The sequence below is a fragment of the Mytilus edulis genome, chromosome 14, assembly GCF_963676685.1.
Source record: "Mytilus edulis chromosome 14, xbMytEdul2.2, whole genome shotgun sequence".
Taxonomy (NCBI): Eukaryota; Metazoa; Mollusca; class Bivalvia; order Mytilida; family Mytilidae; genus Mytilus; species Mytilus edulis.
Genome location: NC_092357.1, coordinates 54,873,488 through 54,888,344, shown reverse-complemented (window position 1 = coordinate 54,888,344; position 14,857 = coordinate 54,873,488). Strand labels below are relative to the sequence as shown.

General features: G+C 33.9%; 1 protein-coding gene across 1 annotated transcript; it reads left to right on the top strand.

Moving 5' to 3' along the window:
- Positions 1 to 1,370: 1,370 nt before the first annotated feature.
- On the top strand, positions 1,371 to 4,877 carry LOC139504310 (uncharacterized). Its single transcript, XM_071294377.1, has 2 exons — positions 1,371 to 1,413; positions 2,620 to 4,877. Exons 1-2 carry the CDS (start codon positions 1,371 to 1,373, stop codon positions 4,077 to 4,079), a joined length of 1,503 nt encoding a protein of 500 aa, XP_071150478.1. The 3' UTR covers positions 4,080 to 4,877.
- Positions 4,878 to 14,857: the final 9,980 nt, after the last annotated feature.

Genomic DNA, 14,857 nt, shown 5'->3' with positions numbered 1-14,857 from the left:
TGTGAACTAGCATGTTTCAAATTCGGCTCACCTCGTAGTCCTAATACATGTACCGGCAAAGCGGGGTTCATACATATCCGCAATACATTAACGTGTTGCTGATGATGTAATGATCCATTCCACTGTACGTATTAGAGAGAGGCGAACGATATTATAGGAACATTCAAACTTATAAGTCAAAAATAAATTGACAACGCCAGGTCTTAAAAAATAGACACAGATAAACAACAATACACAAAACTTAAAATAAAAAACTAAAGACCGAGCATCACGAACCCCACTAGAAACTGGGGTGATTTCAGGTGCTCTGGAAGGGTAAATAAAAACTGCTCCAAAAGTATCTGTTGTTTTACTTATTTCCGGTTTAATGTTATAGAGGTGACAAACAATTCACAAATCTGTGAATCATTCAATAACATGACATCATTGTCACTTATGATATATATATGTTTTTATAGCAATTTTTGTTTTTGTTTTTATTAATTAGATATAACATATAAGGACATTTTCTTTTTTATTGACGTCAGAAGATTAATGCGATCAATTTCAATTTCGGAAGAAATATACTCGCCAGTTGTTTAATAAATTACACATAGCTGAAAGGGGGGTGAATATTTTGTTACATCGAGAAAAGGCATAGCTTGGAGGGTGAGCAGATTGGTTCACCAATATAAAAATGTCAAATTTGACGACACCGATGTTCTACTTAATTTTGAACACGAGAGAGTAACGGCAACGAAAACAAAGTTTTACCCCCAGAACCATGTGATAGAGTAGAATGCTACCCGCTGAGCCATGTGTTACGTTTATTGAAAACTCACGCAATATAATATAATTGTGGCGAATTTTCTGCTTATTTCAAAACATTTCTGCGAATTTTCATCTTTTTTCAAAATAATTTCTTCGAATTTATATCTCCCCCTTATAGATAGAACCGATTAATTTTATTGTAGAGTATCTCTTGCAACCGGTTATATCTCATTTTTGTATCCCCTTTAATCAAATTTGGCATATCAGATGACATTTAACATAAAATAACATGTTGAAATAAAATTAACACCACTGCCTCGTCATCTCGAAGGTGCGAATAATATTTTAATAAAATCACCATAGCCTCTAAAATATTTACCAAGGAAAAGGAACGGTACATCGGAACTGTTATGAAGATGGCTGATGAAAATGATTCAATGATCATTCATACCCCGGTTATTTCATTTTTTATATGTCTTGGTCTCGGCACCAATTTTATGTTCCTAATGTCACTAAAAGCCGATAAGCCAAAAATGAATTACAACGACCGGATTCAATGTTTAAAAACCATATTTGTTCTTCTTGCCATCATTTTCTATATTCCTGCTGAATTGTGGGTAATGCAGACTGGACATGTTACAAAAATTGCTTGTATAGCCAAAGGTAAGATATTAAGATATTTTTTTCTATTCATTTATTTTCGAGATATGTTAATTCTCGCGGTCTTGGATCTAAAGAAACCAAACAGGTTGTTTCTTCTACAAAATATACAGATAAAGCCCTAAATTTTATCTGTTTTTTTTTTGTTACCGAGGCTAGACGAGTAAAACGGGGGATACTTGCATAGCTGAAGACGCTTACCCTGTAGACATATCCGGTCTTGCTCCTTTTATAGTCTATGCAATCTCCTAAGATAGTTATCCCCATTCGTATTATCAAAATAGATTTATGGATTTGAACATTAATCTACTGTTGCCTCTAATGTATTCATGATACACGAGAAAACAACACTAATTTGATTATATGGATAATATACTGAAATAATCATACGTAACTATGCTTATCGTCACGAAAAAAATGTACAATCATTACTGAAATGTCTTAAAACATTGGCTAACAAAACAAAACGTAATTTGAAATAACTTGTGATTGTATTGAGGTTTTTGGAAAAAAATTGAATGAGAAAAAAAAAATCAGTTATTCTTGAAATATAAACGCGCATTCCCCATTTCCATTCTCAATTTTATGTTTAGAAAATAAGGAAAACATGATTGGAAATTACAAAATGGGACAGAACTGTTCTTTTAATTTCAGATATTTTTTAGTTTGCCCGATGAGAACCATCGCGTTACTATACTAATAATCAAAACAAATAAATAGGATTTAAATATTTTTTTAAATATTTTTACAGGTAGTGTAAAAAGTGAAATCACAAATATACCGAACTCCGAGAAAAATTAAAAATTGAAAGTCCCTAATCGGATGGAAAAATCAAAAGCTCAAACACATCAAACGAATGGATAACAACGTGTCATATTCCTGACTTAGTACAGGCATTTTCTTATGTAGAAATGTTTTTATAGTAAGCTCAACCTCCCACTTGTATGACAATCACATAAAATTCCATTATATAAAGGCAACAGTAGTATACAGCTATTCAAAACTCATAAATCCATGGACAAAAAACAAAATTGGGGTAACAAACTAAAACTGAGGAAAATGCATTAAAATGTAACACACACACACACACACACACACACACACACACACAGAAACGGACTAAGCATTAGACAAAATCCTATGAGAATAACAAATATAACATCAAAACCAAATAATATTTTAACGACAATGTTTTTTCTCTTCTTTCAGAAACTCTTCAGTCTACTTTTTTGGATACCTATCCAATAGGAATAACAGTAGTGGCAGTTATACGCTTTCGATTGGCTATCTGCAGAGAGAATGCAGACATTGTGGTCAGCAATGCGTTTTTTCTAATGGTGACTGTCTGCAGTTTCGTTCTCGCCTTGATTACAGCCGCAACTAAACTCATTGTTAGAATCACCACTATGGAATCAAACTCAAGCAATAAAACCGGAAGCGGAAACTACTTCTGTTTTAATGTCCGCCATGATGGAATTAATTACCTCAATATTGGTAGTACCATGTTAATGTATATCATCCCTTCCATTATGGTCACTGCTTTATATACAGGGCTCGTATATATATCCTCTTCCTCTATAACTAGAATTCAACAGTATAGTGATAATAACGATAGAATTACAATTATCGAAAGACATAATAGCATTCCAAACATGACAGCCACGAATCGAATACTCCCAAATGTAACAGAGGCTAGGAAGACAGGCGCAAAAATCTGCCAGTCGGTTACAACTCTAATTATTTTCTTTTTGGTTTCAACCGTACCGATAAGCTGTATTGAGATTTGTCTAAGCATAACTTACAGTACTCAACCTCTCAAAATCTTTCTTCTGTATTTGAAGACTGTTATGTGTATTCTGCATGCAATTGGTGAAGGTGCTCTTCATAGAGAAAAACGACGAAGAGTTATGATGTTCCTTTATAAATACCTCAGTTCAACAACCTCGACATCTATTGTTAGAAGGATTTCACGTGATGTGCTTGGGCAGGCGGTTATATTCCATACCAATGTTCAACTGTCAACGTTAAAAGAGGAATCGATTGAGAGCATCCATGTTTCCGACAACGTTGAACAGTCAAACACAGTAACTCAAGACGAGGTTTTCACAGCGGACATAACTCTTCGAAAGTCATCAGCGCTCCAACAAAATGAATATGGGAAACAGTTATATATAGAAACAAATACGAAAAGAGAAAAACATGAACGTGTTACCAATAGGATACAAGTTAAAAGTACAGAAACTTTCAAAAACTGTGGCAGTATTACGTCTGAAACAGTAGAAAATCTGGAAAACAGCGATGTCAAAAGCCCGCGGGAAATGTTTGAAAATACACAGACACCTTCAAAATGTAAAACACCAGATATAGGTTTAAAGCAAAGAGATCGCCATACACATACGTCACCAAAAGTAGTGCACAGGTGCAAAGAATCGGCATTCGTGACAAAAAGTATCGCAGGAATAACAAGAAAGATTAGTTCATCCAAAAGATATAAATCTTTCAGTCCTATGAATAACTATGCTATTAACAGTCCGTGCAGATTCTTTGACCAACCTTCCATACAGTTACACATATTTGATGATATTCCTTTGGAGTCAAACATCCCATTCTTTGAACAGTCATCAAGCACACCTTCCCGTGATTATCAGCCACAGAATTCAAGACATTGAGAAAAGAACTCTACCTGGAAATCATTTTTCTGCTCATCTATTTTCCACAAAACTTTCGAAGGATATCAACACATAAGATTTGATTTGTTGGTAAAACAACTTTAGTATTGGCTCTACGTTATTGTAAAACTAACGATTGTCTTTTTCATATTAAGAGTGAAAAAGTTTAATTATCTTGTGGTTGTGGCCGGTTATTCATTTCCCACTCGAAAAGAATGATTTCGTATCACACTGAACGAAGTTTAATATGAATATGTATAGTACTACAAATGGCTTCAATTGATTGGCATATCCTGCAATGTGTTACGAAAATGCTACATTTTCATTGGCGATTCGTTATTTAAGTTATAACTTTCAAGGGTCACAACAGATCGTTCAGCTTCACAATCGGATTTGTAATTTCATGAAACACTCAATTTTTTACTGATTCGAACATGTTTTTGTCAAGTATGATTCGAACATGAAGCGTACATAAAGGTTGTTAAAGTTTCTGATAGACTTTTCTCAATCTCTTAGGCGGGCATACCATAATTAATTAGAGAAACAGACAAAACAGCAAGCCAGAATAAGTCATATATCGCTTGATATCACCTATCGTTTTTGTTTTTGTTTAAAAAGGCACATGATCACACCGACCACGTCTGAGTACATGATAACACCGACCACGTCTGAGTACATGATCACACCGACCACATCTGAGTACATGATAACACCGAACAGATGCTATCACAAAGTCATGATTCACCGAACACATGTGATCACATAATTAGAAACGGAATTTTGTTTTATTTGTCTAAAATTTTTTTAATTTTGTTTTTCTAAATCTGATCGACACAGAAAAATGTTAATCCATCAAAACTATACCCGCCAAGTTTTGAGCAGGGGACGTTAAGTAATTTTGCCTTGTATATAAATTATATTTATTCAAATCTGCTTTTTTGTTTGTTTATAAAGTAGACTTGTTATGCTTGTATATAATTTTAATGAATGATTATATGACAATAAAAGAGTAATAATATATATTGTATCTTTATGACAGGTTGTAAAGAAGGGTTTATATTTATATCACGTATATTATCATATTATTTTTATGAATATGCATTTAATTTGGCAGTGGGCGTTACACAGCCATCCATAATCATTATCTATGTTTTTGTTCCTCGAACTATCTACTTCGTAGTTTTTATCTTTCTTCTAAGTCATAATAACCCACTCACTACGATCACTTAATGTGGATCAGGATCTGCCTACTCTTCTGGAGCACTTGAGATCACCAACCTCAGATTTTGGTGGAGTTCATGTTACTCAATCTTTGGATTTCTATTTGAGTTTGAATGTCCCTCCGGTATTTTTCGCCGCTCTTTTAAGGACACTGACCATAAAAGGACACTGTATTATTTGATTTTTTTTCTTGTGTTGTTTTGTGACATTCTCTAAAGTCTGGAATTACTTATTGTTTTTATTGTTATTCGCACAACGGCTGGCTGTTCTGAAGTATTACTGATTCAAAATGTTTTGTTTGTCAACACTTTTGGTTTCAAGGCTACTCGAATGACGTACGCACTAACATCGGAATTAGAAGTTTATAAAAGCGACTAGGTACATTTGTCTCATAGTTTCTTATCAAAACCATTGATTTTAAGGCATAATCGAGAAACTATTTTGTTTTCGCAATTTGTTTGATTTAAAAAAAAAACCAAAAAAAACCAACAAAACTTTGAAAAAAAACGGTATTGAAACTTAAACATGAACATCAATTATATGGTCATTTTTATAAATTTCCTGTTTATAAAACTTTGAATATTTCGAAAAAACAACTTCTTTTTATCCCAGGCACAGATTACCTTAGCCATATTTGGCGCAATTTTTGGAATTTTTGGTCCTCAATGCTCTACAACTTTTTACTTTTTTGGCTTTATAACTATTTTGATCTGAGCCTCACTGATATGTCTTATGTAGACGAAACACGCGTCTGGCGTATTAAATTGTAACCCTGGTACCTTTGATTACTATTAAAGCTTAAACATACCCTAAAAACAGTTTTTCCACTGCTCAGCTGGTTCCATCATTAGGTCGACCCCCTCTCCATGACTGTTTTGGCGATGTCCACGACAATCTCCGGAGGTGCGCAGACTGAGTTGATCTGGTTCAGCCAGGAACCAGCTAGCTCCTCCACTGATTCCACAGACTCTTCCTCTGCTTGTATCCCAACCTTTCTCACAAAGATATTTTACTGGTCCAGTTAGTCCTATGGACCCTAAGGCTGTCCAAATTGTTTGAGAAACAAAGCCTATACAGCCTACCTCCACTGGAAATACCATGTTCTCAAATTCTTCTCTTGAATGTCTGTGAACAATTCCTGGTACTTGGCAAGATTTCTCTCGTAGGTTTCTTCCAGTCTTGTTTCCCATGGAACTGTTTGCTCTACAAGAATGACCTGTCTGTTGATTCTGGACCATAGCACAATGTCTGGTCGGAGGGTTGTTGTTAAAATTTCTCTTAGGAAGGTGGTCTTTCCCCCAACATCGGCTTGCATCTCCCAGTCATTTGCTGTTGCTAGAATACTATTAGCTAATACTTCTTGCTGACTCTCCACCTCATTTTATGAAGTTGACGAACTTTGATCCTTACTCTATCTTCGTCTTCTACCTCCTCTGTGTGTCCAAGACTGCCTATTTCTCGAAGGACTTGGTCATGACGCCATTTATATCTACCATCCTTCGGAGCTGTCCTGCAAGACGATGTTTTAGGTTTGCTGGCTTACCGCACAACTTACAACTAGTGTCTTCTATCAGTTTCTACATTGTAAGGTTTGTTGGTGATGGTACAGTAGTACGTCGTATACTTAATGAAAACTGATCTTCTGGCCGTCCATTCTCAACATCTCATGCCAACTGATCTCTCTTGGACTTGCCATTTTAGTATGATAAAAAAAAAAAGTTGAATAGTAATTTGTCATAATCGAAATTTACTAATTAGTACCGATTTTTTTTCATTATTTTCTGCAAAATTCACAATATTTTTCCACTTTCTGACTTGGTCAGATTTTCTTAATCATATGCATTTTCTTTGCCAATGAATGTGTTAATTGAATCTATTTAGAGTGTCTGTTTTATTATAATTTACGTTAATCAAATTGGAAATCAAATGTGTGCATTATTACTTCAAATGACTAGGTAAGGCGGCATTCAACACTAAGCAATTAATTATCTTTTTTTAAAAACCACACACCACTGCCAATTTTAAGACGGTCCCTAGCACCGGTTCGAGCTAAATTCTGTTCAGGATGATTCAAAAGACTTTATAAAATGTATCACCACCTAATCTGACCCGGTCAAAAAAGAGCATACTAGAAAGCAGTACATATTTAAAACAAAATAGTTCCTACGCATAGGTGTAAATTTAAATGCCGGCTTCTCAGATATGAAGAACTGGTTTAGTCTGATGGATATATAACGGTATATTTATAATTGATTCCACCCGTACATTGATGGTATATATGTAGGACTCTGAACCGCGATGCTACTCCGAGCCACGATGGTCACGCTGAGGTGGGATAGCTTGACGATGCAGTGTGATTCTGATCATACTGGAGTTCAACGGTGACATTATAACGCTATCTTGTTGATAGCTTCACCGAATTGCGTGTGTGGTAACGCTGAAGTGCGATGGTCTACACAAACAACATTTGCAATGCTTTCCTTTTTGATTGATGAAGAAGTCATTTTGTATGTAAGAAGCCATCTTCGCTAGCCGAGGGTTACAGTCCAGTCTCCTCCTCGGTCGTAATCCTTGGGTAGCGAAGATGGTGAGAAGTAAAATTGAGAACGGAAATGGGGAATGTGTCAAAGAGACAACAACCCGACCATATAACAGACAACAACAGAAGGTCAACAATAGGTCTTCAATGTAGCGAGAAATTCCGGCACCCGGAGGCGTCCTTCAGTTGGCCCCTAAATAAATACATATACTAGTTCAGTGAAAATGAACGCCATACTAAACTATACACAAAATCTAAAGTTAAAAATAATACAGGACTAACAAATTAAAGGCCAGAGGCTCCTGACTTGGGACAGTCGCAAAATGCGGCGGGGTTGAGCGTGTTTATGAGATCTCAACCCTCCCCCTATACCTCTAGCCAGTTTACCTGGTTTTTAAGTTGATTATAGGCTTACAAACTAAAGAAACTACGAGAAACAAGAGGGTATGTAGATAGATGATACTAGTAGTTAACCACCTGTAGTGACAACAAACGGTTCTTTCTTTTTACCCACGACGAAGCATGAAATTCTCTAAATACAATACCGTTTTATGATATTACGGTAAACAGGGAAAATCACGAGAGGAACAAAATCAAGATAAAATGTTAATGCTGATTCATGTCCACTTGTAGAAAATAAAAGAGGACTCTCATTCCGCATGCAACTCGTATTATGGGCAGACATATACAGTATATAATGAATGCACATTTATATGCTACCAGTATTATAAATATCTACATAGTCCAGCCGATTTGTGAAACAATTGTTCAGATTGTGGTAAAAGCATCAAACTTTGCAGAGTGTTAGTTGAGGTAATAACTAATATTTATAGCTAAGGACCCAATTTAGAAAATCAAAATGGCGGCTTTGGGCGGCCATTTTGAAATCATGTCTAAACCAGGTGCTCCGCAGGGCGCAGCTTTATACGACCGCAGAGGTCGAACCCTGAACAGTTGGGGCAAGTATGGACAAAACATTCAAGCGTGATACAGCTCTGAATTTGGATTGTGATCAAATTTTTGACATTACATGGTTTTTTTTTACACAAAACAAATGTCAAGATTTTACAAATCAATTAAAGATTTCTTCTTCAAACTTTTTAAATCTAAAATTAAATAGTTGACACAGCATAGGTTTCTGACACAGAATGAATGTGGTCTAATGAACTTAAAAGGGTTTTTTTTGCCTTTGAGCAATTCACTATGCTGTTGAATATTAATCCTCTCAAAAAAATGTTTGAAGAAATTTTCTTTTTATTTATGAAATCTGAAATGAGAAAAATTTAAACCCCCCCCCCTTTTTTCACATCCCCGTTTCCCTTTCTCCAAAACTGATATCAATTCAAATTTCTAATGGAGTTTGCAACAATAACTACTCTTTTAAATACATCATAAAATATTAAAATGTAAAATAAAGTGCTTGTTATCACTGAATGGTAAAGATTGGTTGGTAGTAAAAGTGAATATACATTGTTTATTGTATAAAACAATAAAAAAAACTTCATCAGCAACATTTTATATTGGCAAATTTCCAAAGAAGTTATTTACATAAAGTTATTGGCAAATAAAAATAGAGAATGACATCATAGTCATGTCTGGCAAATGTCCAACATACATTATCTAAAAACATTTTAGATAAGATAAGGAAAAAAAAGCTTCATCAGCAACATTTTATATTGGCATATTTCCAATGAAGTTATTTACATAAAGTTATTGGCAAATAAAAATAGAAAATGACATCATAGTCATGTCTGGCAAATTTCCAACATATATTATCAACTACTATTCTATACAAAGCAAGATAACTCCAATTGAAAATTAAGTGCTATTGCACAATATTGTGCAATTAGATATTTCTTGCTATTGTGCAATACTGTGCAATTGAAAATTTCTTGCTATTGCACAATACTTGATATGGAATCCTGATTTGGACCAACTTGAAAACTGGGCCCATAATAAAAAATCAAAGTACATATTTAGATAAAGCATATCAAATAAGCCCAAGAATTTAATTTTTGTTAAAATCAAACTTAGTTTAATTTTGGACCCTTTGGACCTTAATGTAGACCAATTTGAAAACTGGACCAAAAATTAAGAATCTACATACACAGTTAGATTTGGCATATCAAAGAACCCATTTATTCAATTTTTGATGAAATCAAACAAAGTTTAATTTTGGACCCCCATTTGGACCAACTTGAAAACTAGGCCAATAATTAAAAATCTAAGTACATTTTTAAATTCAGCATATCAAAGAACCCCAAGGATTCAATTTTTGTTAAAATCAAACTAAGTTTAATTTTGGACCCTTTGGACCTTAATGTAGACCAATTTGAAAACGGGACCAAAAATTAAGAATCTACATACATAGTTAGATTCGGCATATCAAAGAACCCCAATTATTCAATTTTTGATGAAATCACACAAAGTTCAATTTTGGACCCTTTGGGCCCCTTATTCCTAAACTGTTGTGACCTCAACTCCAAAAATCAATCCCAACCTTCCTTTTGTGGTCATAAACCTTGTGTTAAAATTTCATTGATTTCTATTTACTTATACTAAAGTTATTGTGCGAAAACCAAGAATAATGCTTATTTGGGCCCTTTTTTGGCCCTTAATTCCTAAACTGTTGGAACCAAAACTCCCAAAATCAATCCAAACCTTCCTTTTGTGGTCATAAACCTTGTGTCAAAATTTCATAGATTTCTATTCACTTAAACTAAAGTTATAGTGCGAAAACCAAGAAAATGCATATTTGGGCCCTTTTTGGCCCCTAATTCCTAAAATGTTGGGACCAAAACTCCCAAAATCAATCCCAACCTTCCTTTTGTGGTCATAAACCTTGTGTTAAAATTTCATTGATTTCTATTCACTTTTACTAAAGTTAGAGTGCGAAAACTAAAAGTATTCGGACGACGACGACGACGACGACGACGACGACGACGCCAACGTGATAGCAATATCCGACGAAAATTTTTTCAAATTTTGCGATCGTATAAAAATTAGTAAAAATTATTAGAAAAAATATGAAAATTATATTACTTTACCAGTTTTGATAAACTTAAGTATTTCTTATGACAAAAAAATATCAACTGAGGACTATTGAAGTATTTAGTGGCCATCTTGAATGGTGGCCATTTTGGAAACGTAAATTTCCAATATATCATTATTCGCTATCCTAAATATTTTGAATTAATACTAAGTTTTATATGCATTTACAACTTGTTTTGCTAATCATTTATTTATGACTGTTGCTATTCATATAGGATATGTTCATCAAGTGCTCAAATAAGGCTTGCATGTGTTAACAAATAAATGTATTTAAAGAAATATTTAATTAATTAATCAATTCTTTCAATTGCAGTTTAGCATGTAGGGCTTAGTTACTTTTTTACCACAAAGAAATGCGTATATACAATATGAGTTATGTCCACTGTATTTTGAAAAGGAAAAATACGTAGGTATTAAAATTACTGGAGCTGAAAAAACTAATAAATAAAAAGACTGGAAAGAATTCCGTAACGCCAAGAGAGGACACGTGAGGATTTACAATGCCAAGCATAGACATTTGAGTCATTTTTTTTAAGCATACAACTGTTCAAAGTTGATGAAGGTCATGTAATGGAAGAATCACAAGGCCAAAGGTACTAATCCTGTAAAAGCAAATCTTAAGATCAAAATATATTTTGTAAGGAAAAACGAAAAAAGTCTAAGATGAGTCACGGATTGAAAATACCAGTAAAATAACCAGCCACAGTTGTGATGAATTAACAAGAACAATGATTGGAGGGATTTTTTTCTTTCTTTGTGATTCAAGATGACTACCAAAAATCAATATATATGAAGTCCTCAGATGACAGTCTTTGTCATCTGTGATGAATATACCATATGACTATATGTTAACTTCAGGCAGCAAGCGCTTAACTTATAAGTCAAAGTGAACACGGTTACTAAGGAAATGCAAATGTGTAAAGACAGTATTAAGTTGTACAATTCTATGTAAATGTGGAGGACAAAGTGACAGAATAAAATAGACAGAGTGTGGTTTTACAAAACATGTACATTTCATTTATTGTTAGATATTTTTAACGTCAATTGAGAACATTTGAGCAGTTGATGTTCTTATAACATTACTTGTATGATCTGAAATTCATTATGTCTGCATCAAGGTTTTTGAAAGTTGTTTCAAATGAACAATATCAACAAAACGAATTATCCTGTAATCAGCCAACTATTATAAATGACAAGTGTACAAATATTTTCTTGCTTTATTTGTACTTGTAAAATCTCCTGTTATTCTATGTTGAACAAGCGGTGGCACGAATATTGTTTTTAGAGTTATAGTTCATTTTATGATCCTCTTCGTTGTCCACATTTTAACTATGTCGATTACTTTTGAACATTAGAGACAATGATTCAGATTTCAACAACTAAAGTTTCATATAAATAAATAAAATAAATGTACCTTGTCGGAAAATATAAATTAATTTGTACTCGCTACGAAACAGAAGAATAACTCGGGGAGGGGGATAGGCTCGCTTTTTGTCCTGTTTTTATAGCTGAAACAAATACATTTGTATATATCTTCGACAATGCATTTTATAATTTTTTTTATCGAATAATGACTACCTATTTTGGCTTAAAAAAAACTTTCAGAGTGGCTCCATAGCTTAAAAGGTTGTCCATGACATATACTACTACTATGCCAAATTTCATGCTTTTACCACAATCTGAGCAATTTTGTCAAAAATCTGCTCAAATCGACACTGTTCTCATTATAATCTAGATTTTAAACTATTTTGTATAGACCATCGCACATCATCTGCTTTAACGTTGACCATCGCACCACAGCGTGACAATCGCATTTCAGCGTCCCCATCGAACTTCAGCGTCCTCATCGCACTTTCGAGTCATACATATATATATAAAAACTGGAATCCGCTTGACTGTATTACTTTACACTCAAACATGAACAAAGTGTAGTAGTCAGTCGAGAACCAGCTTATCATTTATATGACCAAATATCCATTAATAGAGTCTAGTAATGGACTTCTAACATTTCACATGATTGCCATTCCGGAGAACATTATGCCACGGTGTTGATGGAACTTAGTATTGCTTTAGATTATTATCAAGTTTTCCAAATAGTTTGGTGCGGATTTGAATATAAACTCTAAGTATACCCAGGTCAGAAAGAGCCTGACATATTATAAAGAATTCAGTTTATTATAGAAGACCGCATCGTGTCTCCTGTTTTGTGTTTTTGTTTTTCGTTTTTGTTGCTTTCTAATTGACTTAGATTCCAAATCTACATTTATTTACCTCTATGCAAACAAGTGTTACATAACTAAACAAGGCCCTGACCCAGGATTTCAAGTAAGGAGAGGGAGCGGTCCTTATACAATCGACTTATTATGACCCATTGATGGGCATTTTGTTTTTCGGTCTGTGCGGCCGTTCGTTCACCCGTTCTTCCGTCTGTTCTCTTCAGGTTAATTTTTTTGGTCAAGGTAGTTTTTGATGAAGTTGAAGTCCAATGAAACTTAGTACACATGTTCCCTATGATATGATCTCTCTAATTTTAATGCCAAATTGGAGTTTTGACAATTGAACATAGACAATAATTGTGCGATTGGGGCATCCGTGTTCTATTGACACTTTGTTGTTTATTAAGTTTTTCTTGCGAATTATATTTCTTATAAAAGGAAAGGGAACCTTATCTGCCCTCATGTATCCGCCATAGTCAACATACAAGTTATATAATTATCCTCAATCGTGTATCCGCCCTAGTCAGCAGCATACGGGTTCTTTTAAAATAATTGACTGACAATTCATCTGAAATAAATTTCTATTGTCGAATAATCTTCATTTTCATAAACCATATACAAAGTATTCGAGACCAGAAAATATAACAACGATTACACATATAGAATATAGCACGTGTGATATGAAAATGACTGTTGTTTAATATTATAACACATGAATATCGTTTTGACGAGGAGGATAGAAATTAACAGAAATAGATTAAATAAAACTAATGAGTTTCTCATTTTTTTCATCTTCGCTAGCCAAGGGTTACGATCCACTCCTTTTCTCAGGCTAGCGAAGATGCATTTTTTTCTGCCGTATATCTGTTAATTTATCGATTTGAATTATTCTATTTTAGAACTAAGACGCCTTTACGTTTTGTCACATCTAGAAGGAAGTGTTAATATTGTTTCTTAGAACATTAACATGTGCATGAACTTTTTAAAGAAATGTATTAACTGTCATTAATAGATGGTTTCTGGACGTGTGTGTGGTGTGATATCAGATTTATTATGACCTACCAAATGGCAATGCACTATTTTCTAGGGATTGGCGGAAAGTCTTGAGCATATACCAATGACATTCAAGCGCAGATTAAAAAAAAATAATAATTGGGGTTTCCTTAAATGTTGTCTGATATGACAATGACAAGCCGTTTTCGTCTTAATTAAGTTGAAGTTATTTTTTCTGACGAATTACCCACCGAGATGAAAATAGAAAATTGAAACATACACTCAGAACCATAAAAAAAAAATACACGCCAGTGAGATTAAAAAACAAAACTGACGCTTAAAAGAATTTAAAAAAAAAAAAAAACGCACACGCACACACTTACACACACACCATGAAATAAAAATTACACCGTCAAGATTAGAAAAAAAAGATACACACTGAGAACTAAAAAAAAAAATAAAAAATACTAAAATTAGTAAAAAATAAAATTATACACACAAAGGTTATGAAAAATGAAAAATAAACCCTCATATTAAAAAAACCAAAATACACTGAGAAATGAAAGTACACGCGGAGTTTTTGATTTATATATTTGTAGTAATTTGTGTTATCTCCCTTAGACAAAGTGAAATACGATTATTTTTCAGTCTTGTTTCCTCGTATTCAACTGTTTCGTATGTTATGCATCCTTGTATATCAAATATCCGACTTTGAGCGTTCCAGATGAAGGTAAATCGGACGCATGAAATTTTTAAGT

What these genes read in the sequence shown, in the direction of transcription:
- LOC139504310 (XM_071294377.1), top strand. Translation starts at nt 1,371, where the DNA reads ATGCAGACTGGACATGTTACAAAAATTGCTTGTATAGCCAAAG. An exon ending in AATTGCTTGTATAGCCAAAG is followed by an intron (nt 1,414 to 2,619) that starts GTAAGATATTAA and finishes CTCTTCTTTCAG; the next exon opens with AAACTCTTCAGTCTACTTTT.